The 23778-nt window shown below is 41.1% G+C and overlaps 1 protein-coding gene across 5 annotated transcripts in view; it reads right to left on the reverse strand.

The window, feature by feature from the left end:
- Positions 1-23778, reverse strand: part of acoxl (acyl-CoA oxidase-like) — a 322997-nt gene extending 299219 nt beyond the window's left edge. For all 5 annotated transcript variants that reach the window (XR_007247594.1, XM_048531552.1, XM_059645207.1 and 2 more), the window contains exons 1-6: positions 23460-23778; positions 19011-19107; positions 16438-16521; positions 13125-13211; positions 8834-8932; positions 647-761 (exon numbers count right to left, since the gene is read on the reverse strand). Coding sequence is in view for 4 of the 5 variants with exons in the window: in XM_048531552.1 (XP_048387509.1) it covers positions 647-761; positions 8834-8932; positions 13125-13211; positions 16438-16521; positions 19011-19107; positions 23460-23632 (655 nt within the window). In the remaining variant the exon portion in view is untranslated. The remainder of the gene's footprint in view (positions 1-646; positions 762-8833; positions 8933-13124; positions 13212-16437; positions 16522-19010; positions 19108-23459) is intronic.

Genomic DNA, 23778 nt, shown 5'->3' on the forward strand with positions numbered 1-23778 from the left:
AGGGAATCTAATCTAATCATTCTCAAACCTTTCAACTGTGGGCTACTAAAAGTAGAGGAAAGGACCAGACTGACCATCTAACTCCACTGGCTTCCTTAACACTTTTTTTTGCAGAATTAATGTGAACGTGTGGAAAACAAATATTTTTCTGCCAAATGTGATAAATTTGTGCACATTATCTTTAATTGAAGTCAATCTAGCCCCAGAGGACCATAAGAGAAAGGTGGTGAGTTTAATCTGAAGGTCGGTTGTGGAGGCTGGACTTCATAGTAACCTCCACTCACACTGTTGACGTCACTGTGCTTTGCAAATGAGCCTGCCCAGCTAACTAAGCTAATTCAGTTTTCTCTACACAGACGCTACCAGAGCTGCTGAGTTTCTTCAACAATTTCTGTTTTTGTGTGTTGCACACTTGGCTAAAACACTACGCTCAAATCATCACAATTACTTTCTTCGGAGAAATTAAAACTTACCTTGCATATATGTTAATCAAACAAAACCAGTACCAAGATAAGGAAACCATTTGTTGAAAATAAAAAAAGTTTGATATTAGATTTATCGCACAAAGTGGAACACCCCAATACATAGCACATCTGACAGAGCAAAATCAAAGTGGTTAATGAAAAAAAAGTTAAAATGTACAAACCTAGCAATTGTCCACTGACAATTAGTTGAGCAAATACAGCAGCGTAGTTTCCTTTCATTGCATTTCCAATATACATTTTCTCTGCATCTTCACATGGTGTGTGAATGATAAATTCCTACAAAGTGCAAGAGATTTAATTTTAATATACCACAAAATTTCTTACCTTTTTGCAGTGTCATGAATTTCTTGCTGGAGTATGGTTGTTGGGTACGTCTGCTACCAAAGCCAATTATTAATGGACGGTCATTCCAAAACAGCTAATTCACTGCATTCTATCAAGTACGCAAACGATAACTTCCCGCTGGATTGCTGGACCATGATGGGAACAGCAGTATTATCCAATAAAAATACAGACCCAAATTATAGCAATGTAATTACATTCTATGGCTGAAACTTAATTTATACCAGCACAAAAAGCAGGTAACTATCTTTGTTGCTCTCTTCTGTTGTACAGTGAGAATATGAGGAGTTAATTTGTCTGCTTTCTAATGAAATGTCTGCTGAAAGCCTGTAGATTGTTAGAAATGATTACCAGCCATTGCAAGAAGTCTGCAAATCAAGCAAGGGACAGGCAGGGATGTGGTGGCAATGTAACTGGACTGGTAATCCAGAGGCTCTGAGGATGGGTCCAAATTCCAGCACAGAAGTTGTGAAGTTTAATTCAGTGTATAAATCTGAAATTGAAACTAGCTCCAGTCATGGTGACAATGAAACTATGATCAATTGTCCTAACACTCATCTGGTTTGCCTAAATCCTTTCAGGAAGGAGGCTGCTGGTCTACATGCAATCCAGACCAACATGAGTTAATTCTTAATTGCTGTTTGAAATGGTCCAGAAAGTTCAAAACAATTAGAGATGAGGAACATTGCCAGTGACTCCCACACTGCAATAAAAGAATATGACAGCAGGTGCCTACTGCCATTAATAAAATCCAGCACAATTTGCAAAAGCACACAACTGTCAGCCCTAAATCGGGTGGAATGTGCAGCTAGTTTTGTGGAGACATACTCAATGACTTTGGACTGCATAAGTAATTTTAATAGACAACAAAAGATTCGAGAGTCTCTGGAACAGTCCCTGCAGATTGGAGAGCAGCTATAGAACATATTACATAGAGCATAGAACAATACAGCACAGACAGGCCCTTCAGATCTCGATGTTGCGCTGACCTGTGAACTAATCTAAGCCCCTCCCCGCTACACTATCCCATCATTATCCATATGCTTATCCAAGGACTGTTTAAATGCCCCTAATGTGGCTGAGTTGACTACATTGGCAGGCAGGGTGTTCCACACCCTTACCACTCTCTGAGTAAAGAACCTGCCTCTGACATTCGTCTTAAACCTATCACCCCTCAATTTGTAGCTACGCCCCTTGTACAAGCTGAAGTCATCATCCTCGAAGAAGACGCTCACTGTCCACCCAATCTAATCCTCTAATCATCTTGTATGTCTCTATTAAATCCACTCTAAGCCTCCTTCTCTCCAAGTCCCTCAGCCTTTCTTCATAGGGCCTGCGCTCCAGACCAGGCAACATCCTGGTAAATCTCCTCTGCACCTTTTCCAATGCTTCCACATCCTTCCTGTAATGGGGCGACCAGAACTGGACGCAATATTCCAAATGAGGCCGCACTAGCATTTTATACAGTTGCAGCATGAACTCTAACATTCAAAAAAGAGAGTTTCCAGAGAAAACAGGGAATTACAGACCAGAAAGCCTAGCATCAGCAGTGGGAAGAATTCTCAAATCCATTATCAAGGACTTTATAGCAGAGCATTTACAAATCAGTGGCAAGATCAGAGTCAGCATGGATTTATGAAGGGGAAATCATGCTTGACAAACCTGTTGGAATTCTATGAAGATGTAACTAGTAGAGTTGACAAGGCAGAGTCAGTCGATGTGGTATATTTGGACTTTCAGAAAGTGTTTGACAATGTCCCACATAAGAGATTAATGTGCAAGTTTAAAGCACATGGGATTGGGCAAGTGTATTGAGATGTATAGAAGACTGGTTGGCAGAGAGGAAACAAAGAATAGGAATTATTGGTTCCTTTTCAAATTGGCAGGCAGTAACGAGTGGGGTGCCACAGGGATCCACAATGGGACCCCAGCTATTCACAATATATATCAATGATTTGGATGAGGGAACAAAATGTAACATCTCAAAGTTTGCAGATGATAACAAGTTGTGTTGGAGGGCGAACTGTGTTGAGGATGCAGAGATCCTTCAGCATGATCTTGACAGATTGGGCGAGTGAGCAAATCAATGGCAGATGCAGTATAATTTGGATAAATGTGAGGTTATTCACTTTGGAAGCAAAAACAAGAAGGCAAATTACCTAGAATATCATGTACAGTTTTGGTCTCTTTTTCTGAGGAAGGATGCTCTTGTTCTCAAGGGAGTGCAACAAATGTTTTGCATGTTCTGAGGAAGAGCCACTAGACCTGAAACATTAACTCTGCTTTTTCCTTCACAGATGCTGCCAGACCTGCTGAGTTTTCCAGCAACTCTGTTTTTGTTTGTGAATGCTTACCACTCTGATTCTGGAGATGACAAGGTGCAGAGCTGGATGAACACAGCAGACCAAGCAACATCATAGGAGAAGGAAGGCTGACGTTTCAGGCCTAGACCCTTCTTCCGAAATGGGGGAGGGGAAGGGGGTTCTGAAATAAATAGAGAGAGAGGGGGAGGTGGAAAGAAGATGGATAGAGGAGAAGATAGGTGGAGAGGAGACAGACAAGTCAAAGAGGCGGGGATGGAGCCAGTAAAAGTGCGTATAGGTGGGGAGGTAGTGAGAGGATAGGTCAGTCCAGGGAAGACAGACAGGTCAAAGGGGTGGGATGAGGTTAGTAGGTAGGAAATGGGGGTGTGACTTGAGGTGGGAGGAGGGGATAAGTGAGAGGAAGAACAGGTTAGGGAGGCGGGGATGAGCTAGGCTGGTTTTGGGATGTGGTAGGAGGAGGAGAGATTTTGAAGCTTGTGAAATTCACATTGATACCATTGGGCTGCTGGGTTCCCAAGCGGAATATGAGATGCTGTTCCTGCAACCTTCGGGTGGCATCGTTGTGGCACTGCAGGAGGCCCAGGATAGACATTTCGTCTGAGGAATGGTGGGGGGGGGTAGTTGAAATGGTTTGCGACTGGGAGGTGCAGTTGTTTATTGCGAACCGAGCGTAGGTGTTCTGCAAAGTGGTCCCCAAGCCTCTGCTTGATTTCCCCAATGTAGAGGAGGCCATAATGGGTATCACGGATGCAGTATACCACATTAGCAGGTGTGCAGGTGAACATCTGCTTGATGTGGAAAGTCTTCTACTTGCTCCATCCCTGCCTCTTTGACTTGTCTGTCTCCTCTCCACCTATCTTCTCCTCTATCCTTCTTCGATCCGCCTCCCCCTCTCTCCCTATTAATTTCAGAATCCCCTTCTCCTCCCCCATTTCTGAAGGGTCTAGGCCCGAAACGTCAGCCTTCCTGCTCGGTCTGTGTTCATCCAGCTCTACGTCTTATTATCTCGGATTCTCCAGCATCTGCAGTTCCCATTATCTCTGATTCTGGAGATGGCGGGATTAACAAATGAGAAGAAATTGACTAGGTTACGATAGTTTTTGATGGAGTTCAGATGAATGAATAGAGACTTATGAAATTCTAACTGGACTAGACAGGGTAGATGCAGGCAGGACATTCCCGATGGTGGGTGTGTCCAGAACCAGTGGTCACAGTATGAGGATTTGGGGTAGATGATTTAGGATGGAGATAAGGATGTATTTCTTCATTCCAAAAAGTAGTGAGCCTGTGAAGTTCATTACTACAGGAAGTGGTTGATGGCAAAGCATTGAATGTATTCAAGAGGCAGCTAGATATAGCACTTGGGGGCGAATGGGATCAAAGGTTATGGGGAGAAAGCAGGATTAGGCTATTGAGTTGGATGATCAGCGGTGATTGTGATGAATAGCAGAGCAGGTTGGAAGGGCTGAATGGCCGCCTCCTGCTCCCATGTTTCTGTGTAAGAAAAACAAAGAAAATAAAATACCAAGTGAACTAGCCAGTAATTAAAAAAAATTGTAAGAGCCTCTTTAAAAAGGCCCGTCCTGGACCTGACGGGATGCATCCTAGGACGAAGATTGCTTACTGAGATAGTGGATGCACTGGTAGTAATCTTCCCAGAATCCTTACAGTCCCAGAGGATTGGAAAACTCCCTTATTCAAAAAGGGAGGATGACAAAAAAAAAGGTAACTTGAGGCCAATTCGGTTAACATCTGTCATCGGAAAGATGTCAGAGTCAATATAATGGATGTAATAGCAGAGCATTTAGAATCCGTAACACAATCAAGGTGATCAGCACGGCTTCATGAAAGCAAAATCATATTTCAAAAATGTATTACAGCTATAGATTCATAGAGTCATATAGAATGGAAACAGGCCCTTTGATCCAATTTGTCCACACTGACCAGGTTCCCAGACTAAACTAGTTCTAACTGCCTGTGCTTGACTCATATCCCTCCAAATCTTTCCTGTTCATGAACTTATACAAATGTCTTTTAAACACTGTAACTGCACCTGCGTGCATCACTTGCTCTGGCAGTTCATTGCACACACTAAGCACTCTCTGTAAACAAAAAAGTTGCCCTTTATCTCCTTTTTAAAGCCTTCTCCTTTCACCTTAAAAATATACTGCCCCCCCCCCCCCATTTTGAATTCCTCCACCTTGGGAAAAAGACCCTAGCTAATCACCTTATCTATGGCCCTCATGATTTTATAAACCTCTGGAGGTCCCCCCTCAACTCCTATGGTCTAGTGAAAAAAGTCCCAGCCTATCCTGCCTATTTTTATAAATCAAATGCTTCATTTCTAGCAACATCCTGGTAAATCTTTTCAGAACGCTCTCCAGTATGATAATATACTTCCTGTAGCAGGGTGACGAGAACTGCACGCAGTACTCCAGAAGAGGTTTCACCAATGTCCTGTACAAGTTCAACATGATGTCCCAACTCCTGTACTCAAAGGTCTGAGCATTAAAAGCAAGAGTTACAAACAAGATAGACAAATAGGAACCAGTAGATAAATTCTAATTTCCACGAGGCATAAAGGTACCTTAAATTAGTCTACTGAATGAGATAAGAGCTCGTAGATTTGGTGATGGTAATATCAGCATAGACAGAGGATTGGCTAATTATTAGAACAGAGACAGTGGGAATATAGGGACATTTTCAGAATGGCAACCTGGATCAAATGGAGTGCCACAAGGATCAGTGCTGGGCCACAAATTATTCAAAATGTATGTTAATGATGTGGATGACAGAAGTAAATACACAATCGCCAAGTTTGCGAATGACACGAAAATAGGTGGAAAAAGAAGTGGTGAGGATAACACGGAGTGTCCAGAGAAATAATAACAGGTTAAGTGATGGACAAATATTGGCAGATGGAATACAATGTGAAAAGATGTGAGATATTGCATTTTGCTTGGAAGAACTGATGAGGTGAATATTATTTAGATGGAGCATTTGTGAGAAAACAGCAGCATCGCAGGATCTGAGCAGCCTCGTGCAAATGTCACAAACCGCTAGTTTACAGATCGATAGACAATAGAACATAGAGATGTTGTGCCGAACCTTTACTCTAAATCTAAGGTCTATCTATCCTCCACCCCAACATTATACTATCATCTATATGCCTATCTAATAGCCGCTTAAATGCCTCTAATGAAGCCGACTCCACTACCCTCTCCAGCAATGCATTTCATATCCCTACCAATCTCTGAGTAAAGTACCTACCTCTCACATCTCCCCTATATCCACCTCCACTCACTTTAAAACTATGTCCCCTCGTAATAGCTACCTCCACCCTGGGAAAAAGTCTCTGGCTGTCCACTCTACCTATACCTCTGATCATTTTGTATACCTCTATCAAGTCACCTCTCATCCTTCATCATTCTAAAGAGAAAAGCCCTAGCTCTCTCAACCTTTCCTCATAAGATCTTCCCTCCATTCCAAGCAACATCCTGGTAAATCCCTTCTGCATCTTTTCCAACACTTCCACATCTTTCCTGTAATGAGGCGACCAGAAACAGACACAATACTCACCTGCACATCTGCCAATGTGGTATACTGCATCCACTGTACCCGGTGCGGCTTCCTCTACATTGGGGAAACCAAGCGGAGGCTTGGGGACCGCTTTGCAGAACACCTCCGCTCAGTTCGCAACAAACAACTGCACCTCCCAGTCGCAAACCATTTCCACTCCCCCTCCCATTCTCTTGATGACATGTCCATCATGGGCCTCCTGCACTGCCACAATGATGCCACCCGAAGGTTGCAGGAACAGCAACTCATATTCCGCCTGGGAACCCTGCAGCCATATGGTATCAATGTGGACTTCACCAGTTTCAAAATCTCCCCTTCCCCCACTGCATCCCTCAACCAGCCCAGTTCATCCCCTCCCCCCACTGCACCACACAACCAGCCCAGCTCTTCCCCCCCCACCCACTGCATCCCAAAACCAGTCCAACCTGTCTCTGCCTCCCTAACCGGTTCTTCCTCTCACCCATCCCTTCCTCCCACCCCAAGCCACACCCCCAGCTACCTACTAACCTCATCCCACCTCCTTGACCTGTCCGTCTTCCCTGGACTGACCTATCCCCTCCCTACCTCCCCACCTACACCCTCTCCACCTATCTTCTTTACTCTCCATCTTCGGTCCGCCTCCCCCTCTCTCCCTATTTATTCCAGTTCCCTCCCCCCATCCCCCTCTCTGATGAAGGGTCTAGGCCCGAAACGTCAGCTTTTGTGCTCCTGAGATGCTGCTTGGCCTGCTGTGTTCATCCAGCCTCACATTTTATTATCTTGGAATCTCCAGCATCTGCAGTTCCCATTATCTCTCTCTCTACAATACTCATGATGTGGCTGAACCAGGGTTTTGTATAGCTGGAGCTATACAACTCAATCCCTCCATTAATGAAAGCTAACACACCGTACGCCTTCTTAACAACTCTATCCACCCGGGTGGCAGCTTTCAGGGAACTGTGGACACGAACCCCAAGATCCTCCACACTGCCAAGAATCTTTCCGTTTGTACTCTGCTTTCAAGTTTGTCCTTCCAAAATGAATCACCTCATACTTTTCAGGATTAAGGATTAAACTCCAACTGCCACTTCTCAGCCCACCTCTGCACCCTATCAATGTCCTTTTGTAACCTAGAACCCTTCGTACTGTCCACAACGTGACCCACCTTCATATCATCTGCCAACTTACTAATCCACCCTTCCACTCCTTCATCCAAGTCCAGCAGGAAATAGAGAAGGCAAATGGATTGGTGACCATTATACTCCATTTTCTTTGAGGTAAACATTGGGAGATCTTGCTAAGATTATACAAGGCACTAATCAGAGCACTGCTAGAATACTGTCTCTTTATCAAGGGAAAGATACATCTTTGGAGGCACTGGAAGCATTCACTCAGGTGATTCCAGATAGAGAAAGATTTGCTTATGAGTCATTGAGTAGATTGGGCTTACACACATTGGAGTTTCGAAGAATAAGAGAAGACCTCATCGAAATGTACAAGGTTCTTAGAAGGTTTGACAAGACAGACATGGACAGTTGTTTTCCCTTGTCTAAGAGTCTAGGACTGCAGGAAATAAATTTCAGAGTAAGGGGTTGCCAATTTAAGAGAGATCAGGAAGAACCTTTTCTCTTAGAGGATAATGAATATGTGGAACTCTTTATTGCAAAGGGCTGTCTAGGCTGTATAGTAAGTACATTCCAGGCTAAAATGGACAGATCAGTAAAGGAAACCAAGGGTTATGGGAATATGTGGGAAAGTGGAGCTGAGGATTACCACTCATAGCTCATGGATTATAAAAAGCATGGGCAAAGATGGTTTTGGAGACAAATTACTCAAGTATCAAATTCATAACTTTTGCACTCATAACAGATTAAGCCAGCGTTGCACTGATGTATGATTAGCCAAAACATGACTTTTCTTTTCTTTCACCACAGTTCATGCAGCAATGAAGTGGAAATTGTTCAAGATTTAAATGTACCACTCACAAACGTGGGCATTTAAATAACAAATAATCATTGATATAACGTACACATTGTTTCTATTTACCTTCTAGAATGAGGTTCTTAAAAACCATTATATTTTAATTTCTTAGTTGAAAGATCCTAGCATCATTCCATTGATTACCTTTGTTGTTGGGTCATATGTTGCTCGGGTCTGGATGCCTCTCACATTACTACCATGTCCACGTTCTGTCATTGCAAACATTCCAGTAAATTTTAAGTCCTACAATTTGATTGGGGAGAAACAAAAGGCACGGCATGAATACACAAGAGTTGACTTCTTTTGCTCCTTTCCTGTTTAGCTTCAAAATGCAGTTTGCAATACATTGCTAAGGCAAAATGACTTCCATCTCTGCTCAGTGAGAAAGTAAGTATTCATCATGTACTGTGGCTTTGATACCTTGACTGTATTGCTAACAAGTAGACAAGCATAAAATTCTCTTTTGCATGTTTAAGTCCCTTTTCACCTCCAAATGCTACATTTTGTTCATCTGCTCATGTTCTTTCATTCAAATGGCTACCATGTTCTCAGTCACCTGGTGTGCATGCTTTAACTCAGCAACACAGAGGAAAAGTTATTCTCACCAAGCCAGGCCTACAAACACTAATCATCCAGGATACACTTTCAATACTACATTGCTCTAGGCAGTCCTTTGCAAATGTGAACTGAAAAAGTTTTTGTGTCTTGTGTAATTTTATGAACAGAGCTGTAAAATAAGCTGATCCTCAAAACAAAAACAAACTACAAGAAGTCAGTAGCTGCTGCACAGTCAGTCAGTTATATAGTACCTTGTTTCAATTCTAACTTTCTGAGTTGAATAAAAGAACTGAAAACTTGGAAAGGAAGGAAGCTTTAGGTGTGCCAGTGATAAGGATGCAAGAGGTTAAGTGGTTCAGGGCACCTAAAACAAGATCAAGATGTGGAAAAGCAAAGAACACAAAAATTGCTGAACCAAGGAAATGTAAACAAACATGTGTAAACAAACAAACAAACAAGAAATGCCCATCTTCTGTGGTTTTATTCCTGCCCAGGTGTCCTTGGAGAGGGAGTACACAGAATTCGCCAAAGCTCTGTGTTTTTTTGAAAGACGTGGGCACTGTTGGGGATTCATTGCTTTATTAACCCCTCCCCAACTCCATTTTGATTTAGCCCCTTCACGTTCTCCTTACCCCTCCCTCACTTCTGTTGGTTTGCATTGCCTGTAACAGGCTTTGTCTATAAATATCCAATTGGCTGCACTGGCTTTACTGGTGGCAGTTGATAGTTAAAAATGAAAGAAATACACTGTGATTTGGTGGTGGGCAAGTTATTCCGCTCTGTGTGATAACACTTCCAGATGTTAAGAGAAACAAGAAGTAATGGACTTGCTTTGTCAAACTGTAAAGAAAATCATAATATATGTAAAAGTAACAGCTGAAACAGGGCTTCAGTTGGGTGAGGACAGGCAATTAAACCCTCCTAGATATAAATCAATTTCAATTTCACCCTCTTGTTCCTACAGAACGTTATTGTTCATTAATTCAGCAATTACATAAAAATTAATAATTGAATTAAAAGAAAGAAAATTACCATATTAAAAATTATTCCAATGCAATAAACTAACTCATGAGTCCCATGATTAATGTAAATTCTCAATCATTCATCAAACTGCTGTTCAATGCTCTTCTAGAGAAGGGTACAGATAAGTTCAGGAACCAATTTAGACCTGCATTTTAGGGATTATAGCCACTTCCCCGATTACATAAAACAGTAACCATAAGTCAAGCAGTGATTCCCATTATTCATGACACTACTTTTGTCAAAAGCGTTTGTCAGCAGATTTCATCAAGAAATATTGGCTTATCAAATAACCTTTCAGGCTGATTCAATAATTCCTGTACCCTTAAAAAGAAAGTCTACTACTTTCCCCCTTAGTCCACAGTAGCAAGAGAAATGTGCCATAAGATCAAAAATGACAACTATAACCACAGAAAAGAAATTTATGCTTTTTGGATCTACTCAAAAGGAGTTTACTTTTCAGAGGTAGTATCATTGTTCTTATCTGTTGGTTACCACACTGATGTACCAATGAAACATATACTTTGACACCGAGATACTTGTGGTTAATAATTATTTCAATGTCCAGATCATGAATCTTCATCTTCTTGGAAGCAATATTCTTTATTGGCTTTTTCCAAATGTTTATAAGTGTTTGTCCTGTTTTCATTCAGTTTAAGATAGTTATTATTGCACTATTTCATAAACTTCTCCAAAAAATTCTTACAGTTTATTTCACTATTCTGTTTAAGGTCCACAAATACTGTACCATTGACATACTTCAGGATTGCAATGTCACCATGCCCTAATCAATAACCATTCATATAGAGGAAGAAAAGCAAAGGTGAAAGTACACAGCCCAGAGGAGATCCTGTATTCATTAACATAGGCTCCAGAAGAGTCAGACCCATTTAATAGTGATATGTAGGGTAACCCATCAGGACAGGAAAACTTGCACTTGAATAATGCCTTTGACACTACTATTCCTCCCCAAAGCACTCCATAGTTAATAATGCTCTTGTTTTGAAGTGTAATTGATGAGCTAATGTAGGAACTGTGGTAGTTTGAAAACACGTACCAATACAGTCAAGGGAAAATGGGAACTGCAGATGCTGGAGAATCCAAGATAACAAAGTGTGAAGCTGGATGAACACAGCAGGCCAAGCAGCATCTTAGGAGCACAGAAGCTTTTGTGCTCCTGAGATGCTGCTTGGCCTGCTGTGTTCATCCAGCTTCACACCAATACAGACAAGAACAGCTTCTTCCCCACTGTTATCAGACTTATGAATGGACCTCTCATATATTACGATCTTTCTCGGCACTTTTTTTTGTAGCCGTAACATGATTTTCTGCATTCTGTTCTATTACCCTGATGTACTTGTGTAGGTTATGATTTGTCTGGATAGCACACAAAACAATATTTTTCACTGTATCTTGGTACATTTGACAATAACAAATCAAAGCAAATGTGACCAGATAATCTGTTTAGTCATTCCAAAAAAATAAGATTCATATTTTAAAAGAAATAGATAGTAATGTTAAACCAGAGCCAATATTATAGCACAAGATTGAATCAAGAAATATTTCAAATAGATTCTCTTTGAATTAAGCAGGGCAACATCAAAAGGACCACTACACTGGTGGACATGAATATCACCAGGTGTCCAACATAAAATTATGAATGAAGCTCACGGACAAACCAGAGAGGTACCTAGAAGCACGAGTTGCGAAAGTAGGAGATTTCAATTATCCAACAATGTTCCAGGATTAGGAAAATGTATGTGTGTGTTCAGAACTGTATTTCCCATCAATATCTTTCACACCTAAAAAGTACATTCAAGGATCATATGACTCATTTCTGGATAAAATGAAAGATGATCAAAATGTATATTAATATCTTGGAAAGCTATCGCAGTACAAATGGATTCAGTAGGATAAAAGGAAATATGGCAAATCTAAGAGCAATGCAACAGGATAGTAAAATAAATCAACTTATTTTGAAATAAGTGGGCCTTTGCTTAATTAAACAATGGAATTAATTTTTATTTGTTCAGGTGATATGGAAGTCACTGGCTATGCCAGCATTTATCACAGATCCATAATTACACAGACGTCATTTAGGCATCCACCACATTGCTTTGGATTTGGAGTCAAATATAGACCAGATCAGATAAGAATGGCAGATTTCCCCCACTAAAGGACATTAGCAAACCAGATGGAATTTTATGTCAATCAACAGTAGTTACATGTCACCATTAGGCCAGCTTTTTATTCAAGTTCACCCATCTATCATGGTGGGTTCAAACTTATGGCCCCAGAACATTCTGGAAAGCTAGTCCAGTGAAATGCCCACTATGCCACTGACTCCCCAAATTAGCCTCTAGATCAACAATTGGAAAAACCTTTTTAGGATGGATGAGTCTAAAACTAGAGCGCATAGGATTAAGGTGAGAGGAGAAAGATTTTGAAAGGATTTAAGGGGCAATGTTTTCATGCAGAGGGTGGTGTGTGTATGGAACAAGCTGCCAGAGAAAGTCGTGGAGGCTGGTACTATAACATAATCTAAAAGGCATTTGGATGGGTACATGAGTAGGAAGAGTTTCGAAGGATATGGGCCAAATGCTGGAAAATGGGGCTAGAAAAATTTAGGATATCTTATCAGCATGGACAAGTGGACAAAGGGTCTGTTTCTGTGCTGTACAACTCTATGACTCTCTAATGAATAAATGGGTAGAAATCAAGGAGCTAGTTGTTTCATAAATATCTGTTGCATACAAGGTTTCACAATATTGAATTTTGAAAAACTGAATTGGTCAGCAAATTGGTTGTATGAAACATAGAGAAGTGTAGCTTTGTTTAAGTATATAGCATCACTTACCTTTAGGGGTTGAAACCACTTTTCAATGTGGTCTTGGCTTCCAAGGTTGATTATTGCCCCACCAAACAACCAACAGACCACACCCATCTGCAGGGCAGGAACAGGAAGAGAAGCAAGGTTAACACAATTAGATGCATTTTCAGCATTGATGGTTTCCTGATTAAGTTTGCAATACAAGCCAAATAGGCAATTGGTTCACACTGGCCCAAGTAGTTCCAGAACCACAAATTCCCAAAGCTGCAATCAATGTTGAGTGAGGAGCTAAGGGGATGATAGAGCGACAAAAATGGGAATTTGGAATGGCATTCATGTTCATTTAGTGCAATTGATCATTTTCTCAAGTCTACCTTCTCAACTTAGGTTTAATAAATTCTCATAAATTTCATCCATGCTACTCTTGGGTCAACAAGCAAGATAAAGACTATCCGGGAGTTAACAAGCTCAATTTCTGTTTTTTCCTTCAATGCCTCAAGTTACTGGTGTGATATACTGAGGTCTGAAAAAGAAATGAAAAGCTATCTGGATAAATGGAATAAGTGAATACTGGCTGAGTGCATAGATTTACTGAATAAGAAAGTATCCAAGTCTTTAATTTGTACAAACCAAGTTTAGTCTACTTAGATTGTAATTTATAGTTGGCATTTTAGTTGAAATCTAAAATTTAAAATTCTGAAGTTGCAAGATTTGAGTAGGTTTGTTTTCAAACGGTGCAGTAAAACAGCAGCCTTATTAAGAACTAGCTGGATTCTCATTAACCAACTCAGGTAGGCTCTTTGTGTTGGGTTCATATCTTAATAGGCAACTTAGTGCACTTTTGTGAGAGTGACTTATAATGAAATGATGGAGGTGAGCATCTCAAAGAGTTTCACGGAGGAAGAAGAGATACTTAGTTATCTTTGCCTAAACAAATCAGTTGATTAGCAAATAGGATTGATTGGTATTTCTAGTCTTCAATGTAAAAATAAGATCTTCAGTTTGTGTTTAGGTCTCTAAATTGATATGAGTAAATATGGACTTAAGAAGGGGCAGTTTTCAAGTGTAAACAGCAGGGATACTAAAGTAATTTAATTAATAGCTGAAATAAAATACAATAGAGATAGCAGGTTAGGTGATATGCTGCAGCACATTGGGGCTGTTGGACACCGAGACTTTCCACAGGAAACACATCTGTATCAGTGGCTGTATCATACAACTTCGATGCAGACAGGTTGCTTCACTTTGCAGGGGAGTCTAGGGCCAGGGGTCTTAATCTCAAGTAAGGGATCACCCATTTAAATGGCATGAAATGTCCTTTATGAGATGGAATCACAATTTTATTTAAGCTTTTTAGTTACCCATCCTTATTTGATGACAGGCTGTGAAGATCCTCAATGGACTTTCTAGCACTGAACTTCATCAAATTGACAAGAGGGGAATAAATATCTTGTCAGAGTTAAACTTATCCAATTAATTTCTCTTGTCACCATCCATTTCACCAACACCAGGAAGAGGAAACCTTGCCTTTGAAGTACTCTACATGGACCTGGTCACCATCTTATTAAAAGGATACACAAGTACCCAAGCATGCAGATGATATTTAGGGCAAACATTATCAGAAAATGGTTCACAGACTGGGTCTCTTGTTCTCTTAATGAAAAGACTGAGGGCCTACCTAATCAAGTTATTCAAAATAATGAAGGATTTTGATTGATTAGATTTATACAGAATGTTTCCTCTTCTGGAGAATAATCTAACTGGAGGCCAATGTAAGATGGCCACCAAAACATCCAATAGGAAATTCAAAACTAACTTCTGAGTAGCATGGTGGCTCAGTGGTTAGCTCTGCTGCCTCACAGCGCCAGGGACCCTGGTTTGATTCCAGCCTCAGGCGACTCTGTGTGGAGTTTGCACATTCTCCCTGTGTCTGCATGGATTTCCTCTGGGTGCTCCGGTTTCCGAAGATGTGCAGGTTAGTTGAATTGGCCATGCTAAATTGCCCTAGATTAGGTGGGTTATAGGGGGATGAGTCTGTGTGGGATGGTCTGAGGTTCGGTGTGGACTTGTTGGGCAGAAGGGCCTGTTTCCACACTGTAGGGATTCTATGATTCTGCTGCAAAAGAGTGGAAAGAACGTGAAACTCGTTTAAACAAGTAGTAGTTGAAGCAAACAGCTGTACTTAAGGAGAAGCTAAATAAGTACAAAAGGGAGAAGGGTACAGAGGATTATGATGACAGACTTATCTGAAGAATGATGGGATGTTGAGGCTCAAGTGAAGTATAACTGCTAGCACAGACTGTCTTGGGGAAGTGGCCTCATTCTGTGCTAGATGTCCTACATATCCTATGATACTGCGCCAAAGGAGCATATTTGTGCCAGCTGTTTGTAAGAAATATACAATTAATCCCTCTCCCCTACTCTTTCCCCAAAAGCCAGGTATCATTTTTCTCCAGTAAGAATTCATCCCGCTCTCTTCCGAACGATATTCTTGAATCTACTGGAGCCTTCCTTTCAGACAGTATATCCCAGATCATAGTTGTCAATGGAAACAAGTTATCCTATTGACTCTCTCCAAATTCTTTAGAATTTTGAATAATTTGATTAAATCCCTCTTAACTGTTTCTACGCTAAGGTGAAAAGCCCCAGGCTCTCCATACAACTGAAGTTCCCAAAAGCTGTTACTATTCATAAAATTTCTCTAAAGCACACTCTTTTGGACTGTGATATCCTTTCTTCTTGATGAGGTCCTCAAAACTCTATCTCCAAAGTAGAAAGCCATTGGTCAAAAATTAACCTCAGGACTGTAAAGAAAAAAAAATGCCTTGACCAGATATTTATCCCTACAAGCTTTGCCCATTCCTCAACCCTTGCAGCTGCTCCACAGTAATCTTTTCTGCCCACTTCCCTCCCCCAGTTGCCACCTGCTCTTTTTCATCACTCCCATCATTAAACACACATCTTTTTTCCTATTCAAGCCAATGCAACTTAGATTTGTTCTTTAAACAAATTATGAAACTTCCACTAAGCTAGGACTTTCAATACATATTAGGAAATATGTAATACACAATTACTCTTATTTCATTTGTTTTAAATATAGACTAGATATTACAGAAATTAGTCATTTATTCCAAAACATCAATGCCAGTGTTTACATTTTACATGAGCCTCCTCCCCTCTCTTCATCTATTCCCAAGAGCATAAACATTGATTCCTTTCTCAATCATGTTTTTATCTACTTTTCCTTTAAAGCAACAGTGCTATTCTCCTCAACTTCTGAAGGTCACCAAAACAGAATTCTAAACAAGTTGGTTTGCAAAGTTTTCCGATTAATCTTTACCTTTACTCCAGTCGTGAGATCAGCTGTGGAAAGTACCTCTCCAATTGCCAGACTTTTATTGACACAGTGCTTTTTCTTTTCTATCTAAAAGAAGAAACATGAATTCATTTTTTAAAAAAAAAATCAAATACCATAGATCCCACAGAATAAATTCATGTTTTCAAAGTAGGTGGGTTAGTCAGGACCAGAGAGGGCCCCACTTGGCATCTAGTTATCACGGAGGCTCAAAAGGTAATCGCACTCTTAACCTTTGTGTCAGAAAGATCCAGGCACTTACAATAGGGTACAATGTTCAAGGTTATGATAAACTACATTTTAAAAGGCCGGCACAGTAACTCAGTGGTTAGCACTGGTGCCTCACAGTGCCAGGGACCCAGGTTCAATTCCAGCCTCGGGTGATTGTCTGTGTGGAGTTTTGCACATTCTCCCCGTGCCTGTGCGGGTTTCCTCCGGGCGCTCCGGTCTCTTCCCACAATCCAAAGATGTTCAGGTTAGGTAGATTGGCTGTACTAAATTGCCCATAGTGTCTAGGGTGGGAAATGCAGGAATAGGGAGGGTCGTGTGGACTCAGTGGGCCAAATGGCCTGTGTCCATATTGTGGGGATTCTAAGATTCTCAAAAACAAAACATCTAAGCAGAAGTTTTCAACTACAGATCATTCTGCCTAGTACATTATAATCTAACCTAAGATTTCATGTAGAACTGTTGCAGGTGCCGCACAGCTAACCAATGATCTTCAAATCACGCCAATAAAGTCACTTTGGCCAGTTTATGCACAGTAATATCCAATCCATATCTGATGGTGCTGTTTGAGGGTAGTGTTGACTGGGACATCAGATGAACCCTCTGCTTTTTCTAAATGTTTACACTGAGCTATGGTGCAGTTTTGATCATGGATTTGGCAAGGAGAAAATGGCCTTTTCATTTAAAGGTGAGTACGTTCACTGAGTCAAGGTAACATTGAAGAGCATCAACTTAACTTCCATTCATTTGAATTCGACACTTTGCAGTTATATCACCCACTATTCCTTTAGCTTCGCTTGTGGTTCCACCAGGACATAGAAACTGTTACATTTTTGCTCTTCCAGCCTTAGACTGTTCCACCTTAATTCAGTCCTATTTATCTCATATGCTTTTGTCCCAAAATTTGAGCTATGATGTAACCTCCATGGCTCAGAAATAAAGCCAACTTGTTACATTTCTTTCCAATTGCAGTGCTAATCTAAATCATCTTGTAAATCTTTTCCTCTGCCTTTTTGGCACCACACTTTGAATGTTGTCGATGAGGTACAGTTTCCAATCAAAACCTAACTATAACCCAGAATAGTATCAGAGATAATGGGAACTGCAGATGCTGGAGATTCCAAGATAATAAAATGTGAGGCTGAATGAACACAGCAGGCCAAGCAGCATCTCAGGAGGAGATGCTGCTTGGCCTGCTGTGTTCATCCAGCCTCACATTTTATTATCTTATAACCCAGAATCCCACATGCCATTAACTTTTTTGCTGCCTACAAGTTTGTGTTATTAGCTGTAGATTTGCAAGCCATGATCTTTCTATTACCATGTTCTCCTACTCAAAGTACTCACTATTGAAGTTTGCACATTTTTCAACATTAATCACTTTGGAACTACAGGAAGCATGTTAGGTATCTTAGGTAAACTTGGTCTCACAAATAGAAATTGACTATCAGTAAATAATAATTATTTTTACTGATGCTAATTAAGGAACTTATATCAGTCAAGGCACTGGAAGACAGAACTCCTGCTCTTCTCTACTGCCAAGCATCTTTGGCATCACCAAACGGGTCAGGATGGGACTTCAGCTTAACATCTTGTCCAAAAGGCCAGCACTTTAAACACGAAGCATTTCGTCAGTATTGCACAAATGTCTGTGCAATGTCTGTCAAAACTACGGGACCAGACCATGGAGGACAATTACATAACCATCTCTACTCAGTTTAAGACCGTATCCTACTGGAGAGGGGTACTTTATATTTGGGCATTGTGTGACTGATCAAGGGAACTAACATTTGACCCTGTTTCCTGTATTTCTTTTGCTAAAAGCCTCCACTTTGGTACCCCTATCCCATTCCATTTAGCTCTCTCCAGCAATTCATCTGGGATCCCTGTAAAAGCCCCCGTGTAGTACTGGCAGTGACCACCGTTTCTGGTGGCACTCCCAGTACAGAAGAGCCGCCAGCTTCTGATTGGTCAACAGGCTTTCCATCCTGCACCAGGCTTCATTTAATGCAAGGCCTCACACAAGGCAGGCACCTGATTTTTACTACTTCCTTCGCAAAATGATTGAACATGGGTTCTAATCAGTGGATAAACCCCACCTTAAAGCATTTAATTCTACTCAATGATAATGGGAACTGCAGATGCTGGAGAATTCCAAGATAATAAAATGTGAGGCTGGATGAACACAGCAGGCCAAGCAGCATCTCAGGAGCACTGTGCTCCTGAGATGCTACTTGGCCTGCTGTGTTCATCCAGCCTCACATTTAATTCTACTCAATGTTCATTCTATTTGCCTAGATGAATAGGATTGATGTTTTTCAAGTAAATACCTGTTCTTCCAACTGTTGCTGAACGATTGGTAACTTTATGACAAACTTGACTCGCTCGGAAGACAAATCCCGCATCTCTTGCAGACTCAGATCATACCTAAGTAAAAATTGATTACCAAAATCAAAGTTTTTTAATCACCGAACATTATCGCCCCCATGCACAATTTCTCGAACAATTAGCGTACTTCACACCTACAATTCTAATGTGTCTTAAATAATTGTTGAAAGCATAAGAAAATTAGAGCTCAATATCAGTGAACACTTGCACATGAGAGGCATAAAATAATTGTTAAGCCATCATCTGTTTATCCTTTTATATTCCCATACACAACTTATATTCATCTTACATGAGTAATGACGTAAAAGTTGCCAAGGTGCTATATAGGAGGGTCAAATACTGACACCAAGGCACATGACAATGTTAGGCTGGTGACCAAGCATTGATCTGAAGGCAGGCTTTTACAAAACAATCTACTGGAGACAGAAAGGTAGAAAGTCACAGCAATTAGGGTGGTCTATTCAACTTCAGGCATGACCACTAAAGCAAAAAAAGAGAGAATGCATAAATGTGCATTGGAATAACACTGATATCTTTAAGGATTGACAGATGACAGAAATAGAAAGAGAAACAGCCAAAGATGCAGCTGAACCCAAGGGAATTTTAAATTCAATTGTCAGACCAAGAGCCAAATGAACACAGGGCTGAGTTAGGACTTAGACAGCAGAGCTTTGAATGAGCTGAATACAGATATAGAAGATTACAAAGGATACAAAAAGTGAGAATCTAGCCAGGAAAGCAGTTGAATAGTCAGATTTGAACAGAATAAAGGCACAATGACAGTGGATGAGCTAAAGCAGGGCCCGAGGTGGAGATGTTATAAAGTTGAGGTAGGTAAGCTTGATAATGGAGACAATATGACAGCTTACGGTCAAATAAATCACTAAAGTTGTGAACCGTCTGGTTAAACCTTGGACAGTAACTAAGGAGAGGGACGAATTCAGTAGTTACAGAACAAGGATTGTAGTGGGGATGACTGTTCTGTCTGAGCAGCACAGCCACTCCATCAAGTGCAGTACACTTAAGTAGTGCAGCCATGCAACTTCTGATGGTTAGGTGAGGTCTACTGCCACTCTATCACATAAGCAAAAATGGATAGACTTCAAAGACAGGAAATAGTTGGATGAAAGTCAGACCTGACAAGATAGTTCAGATGAAATAGTAGTCAAAATTTACCCATGTCAGTAACAGGAGCCAAAGCTGTGTAAACCCAGGGATGGAAGTATTATTGCTAATGATGGTGGGAAGGAGGACAATGACTTTAATCTTCCCAGTAAGAACTGGGAGGATGCTTCTGTGCATCCACTACTGGGTGTCATAATCAGAAACACTGGTGGGGCTACGTGAAATGACAATGAACAGAGCAGCATGTTGTCCATGTACATGTGGAAGCAGGTGGTGTGTTTTAGAATGACACCAAAAGGCAGAATACAGGTGACAAAATAGCAGGGTACCAAAGGTGTTTCTTTGTTGAACTCTAGAAGTAATGACTCTCTAATGGAATGCAATTAAGAGTCAGCCTCTGTGCTGTGGCTCTGGAGTCACACATAGGTCAGGCCAAGTGAGGATGGCAAATTTCCTTCCCTTAAAAAAGGGTATTAGTGATCCAAGATAACAGGGCGTAGAGCTGGATGAACATAGCAGGCCAGGCAGCATCAGAGGAGCAGGAAGGCTGACGTTTTGGGCCTAGACCCTTCTTTTTTTTTCTGAAGGGTCGAGGCCTGAAACATCAGCCTTCCTGCTCCTCAGATGCTGCTTGGCCTGCTGTGTTCATCCAGCTCTACACCTTGTTATCTCAGATTCTCCAACATCTGCTGTGCCTACTATCTCTATTAGTGATCCAGATGAGTTTTTACAACAATCACCTTTATTGAGGCTAGTTTTCAATTCCATGTTTACTGAATTTAAATTCCACCATGGTGAAACTCGAATTTATGACCCTAGAACATAATCTGGCCCTCTAGATTAGTAGTCCAGTGACATTGCGACTACACCCTCATTTTCCTTTAAGGAATCCCAGCATGCAGGAATATATTCAAATCAACTGTCTAGAATTAAAATAGATTTTTAGTTCAACAGCATGGATGGAAATCCTGCAGGATATATAGAATCCCTACAGTGCAGAAAGAGGCCATTCAGACCATACCGACACTCCAAAAAGCATCCCACCCAGATCAAGTCCCCTTATCCCTGGAACCACACATATACCCTGGATTTTCCACTTATCCTGCGATCTCTAGACACCATGGGGCAATTTAGCAAGGTCAATCCACGTAACCTGCATGTCTTTTGACTGCGGCAGAAAACCTGACAACACAGTGGAAAACCACATAGACACAGGGAGGACATGAAAGCTCCATACAGTTAGTCATCCAAGGCTGGAATCAAACCCAGGTACCTGGTGCTGTGAGGCAGCAATGCTAATCACTGAGCCACCATTCCACTCAGGAGGCATATTGGACACATTTTATTAACTAGCTTGATTTTAAATTCCATTACCTACATGTATTTTTTAAAACTTCTTTATTGCAATAAACACATTGAGGTGCCTTGCAGGGGCTATTATGAAATAAAGTTGACACATATTAGGATAATTGGCCAAAAGCTGTGTCAAAGTGGTAGGTTTTACTAAGTGTCTAAAAGGAAAAAAAAATCGTAAAGAGACAGATGGGTTTAGAGAAGGAATTCTATAACATAGGGTTTAGACAGCTGGAGGCACAAACAAACAGCAATGGAAGTTGGGAATGTTCAAGAGGCCAGACCAAAGAACACAGTTAATGTCAGAGGGTTGTGGGGGTTACCAATCCAATGTTAGGGACGATGAGACAATGCAGGAACTTGAACACAAGAATGGGAATTTTACATCTGAGGCATAGAAAGAGGATTAGGTCCCTTGAGCTTATTTTGCTAGTCAATTAGCTCAGGACTAATCTGATACCTAATTCCACATTACTGTCACTATCCCACATTCCTTAACATTTTGGATAAAATACCATCAATTTCAGATAATGATTTTTTAATTTTAAATCCATTATCAGATGATGGGAGGCATCTAAATTTCCATGATGATTTGCTTTTAGAATTTTTTTCCTGTTTTCACTCCTAAAAGATTTGGGTCTAACCTTTAGATATTGCCACTGGCATCCAATATGTAAAGACAAGGGTGATTGATACAAGTTAGGGTATCAGCAGCAACTATGCAATCCCCTTTGTTGTACCACCATCCTAGCACAAAGATCAACACTAACGTAACCGACTCCATGTTTGGTATTCTTAAAAGACATGGATTTGCATAGGTTCTGCTCATATCTCAGAAATATCTCAATAACCTTCAAATGTAACAGATGGTTTTATTTGATACAGATCAGCCGAGGTAACTCCTGCTTCCTTGATATGAATGTTTGCTGCTTTTGCTGTGATTCTCTGCAGCTAAGAAATCTATTGTCACAGAGTATTAATCCCAGTTGCAAATCCACAAGGTAACTTTCTGTGGTCTGGAATGAAGTAACTGATCAATACTCAGGGCATCAATACTGACAGTGGTTAAGACGGACAAGTTGTCAATACTAATTTCAAGACCCTCCAGAGACTATGCAACAAGCTTTCTACTTGAAAAATCGAAGTCAGACTTGTAAAGTCAGCACAGATATGCACAGAATGCCAGGCAAAACTGCCCAATAGTTCTGGAAGAATTCTGAAATTAGCATCAAAACATACTCAGAAGTCCATCTTATTAAGAGGCAAAAAAAAACTGCAGTTGCTGGAATCCAAGGTAGACAAACAGGAGGCTGAAAGAACACAACAGGTCAGGCAGCATCTGGAGAAAGGAGCAGTCAACGTTTGACAGTATCTCCAGAAGAACTATGATACCCGAAATATTGACTGCTCCTTTCCTCCAGATGCTGCCTGGCTTGCTGTGTTCATCCAACATCCTGTTTGTCCATCTTATTAATACCGTTTCAACGAACAGCATTCCAGAAGGCATCCGGTTAGCTAACCTGGAAAAGGGGTCTCCTATGAGACATTTCTTTGGGATCCTGAATGATGCTACATTAATGTCGAGTTATTTACAGTTTCCAAGTTCAGAGATTCAAGGGGCCTTCATCTTTAATCGAAGTATTCCCTATGACATGTTTTAGAATTTTAAAAAATGATTTCAGCAAACTTCCCAACATCTTATGCGTCCATAAAAATGAGCAAAACAGGATATGGGATTGAAACAGCCGCAGGAAAGGCAAGGGGGAGGGGAAGATGGTCTCTAACGTCACGCAACAGTTCTCCGAGATACTCCATTCAAAAGATTTTAAAGCCAACGTAACCCGGAAAAGGGGTTCTGTCAGTTGACGCGGCCCGTCTAGTCCTTGTCCAGTCTCGATGTTTGCGCCGGCTACCTGTGCTGGGTGAACAGCTGGCTCTGGGCTGTTTGCTGACGGAGCTCGTTCTTCAGCTTCCAGTGCTGCCCGTCTAGGTACCTGGCCAGCGAGGTATCCCTGATGCCGAGTCTGCCCTGCGCAGAATCCTCCTCTCCCCCATCTTTTTGCTGCAGCTGATGATCCTTCGGCATTTCTCAGTCTGTATGTAGTCTATTACCCTCCTCCAAATCGATACCTCGTCCCAGGCGATAATGTATCCTTTTTTTTCCGCTCTGGTTACTTCTCGCGCATGGCACAGGCTGGGCTCGCGCTGCAGGAGCCGCGTCAGCGCGCGACG

This window comes from Stegostoma tigrinum, chromosome 4, assembly GCF_030684315.1.
Source record: "Stegostoma tigrinum isolate sSteTig4 chromosome 4, sSteTig4.hap1, whole genome shotgun sequence".
Taxonomy (NCBI): domain Eukaryota; kingdom Metazoa; phylum Chordata; class Chondrichthyes; order Orectolobiformes; family Stegostomatidae; genus Stegostoma; species Stegostoma tigrinum.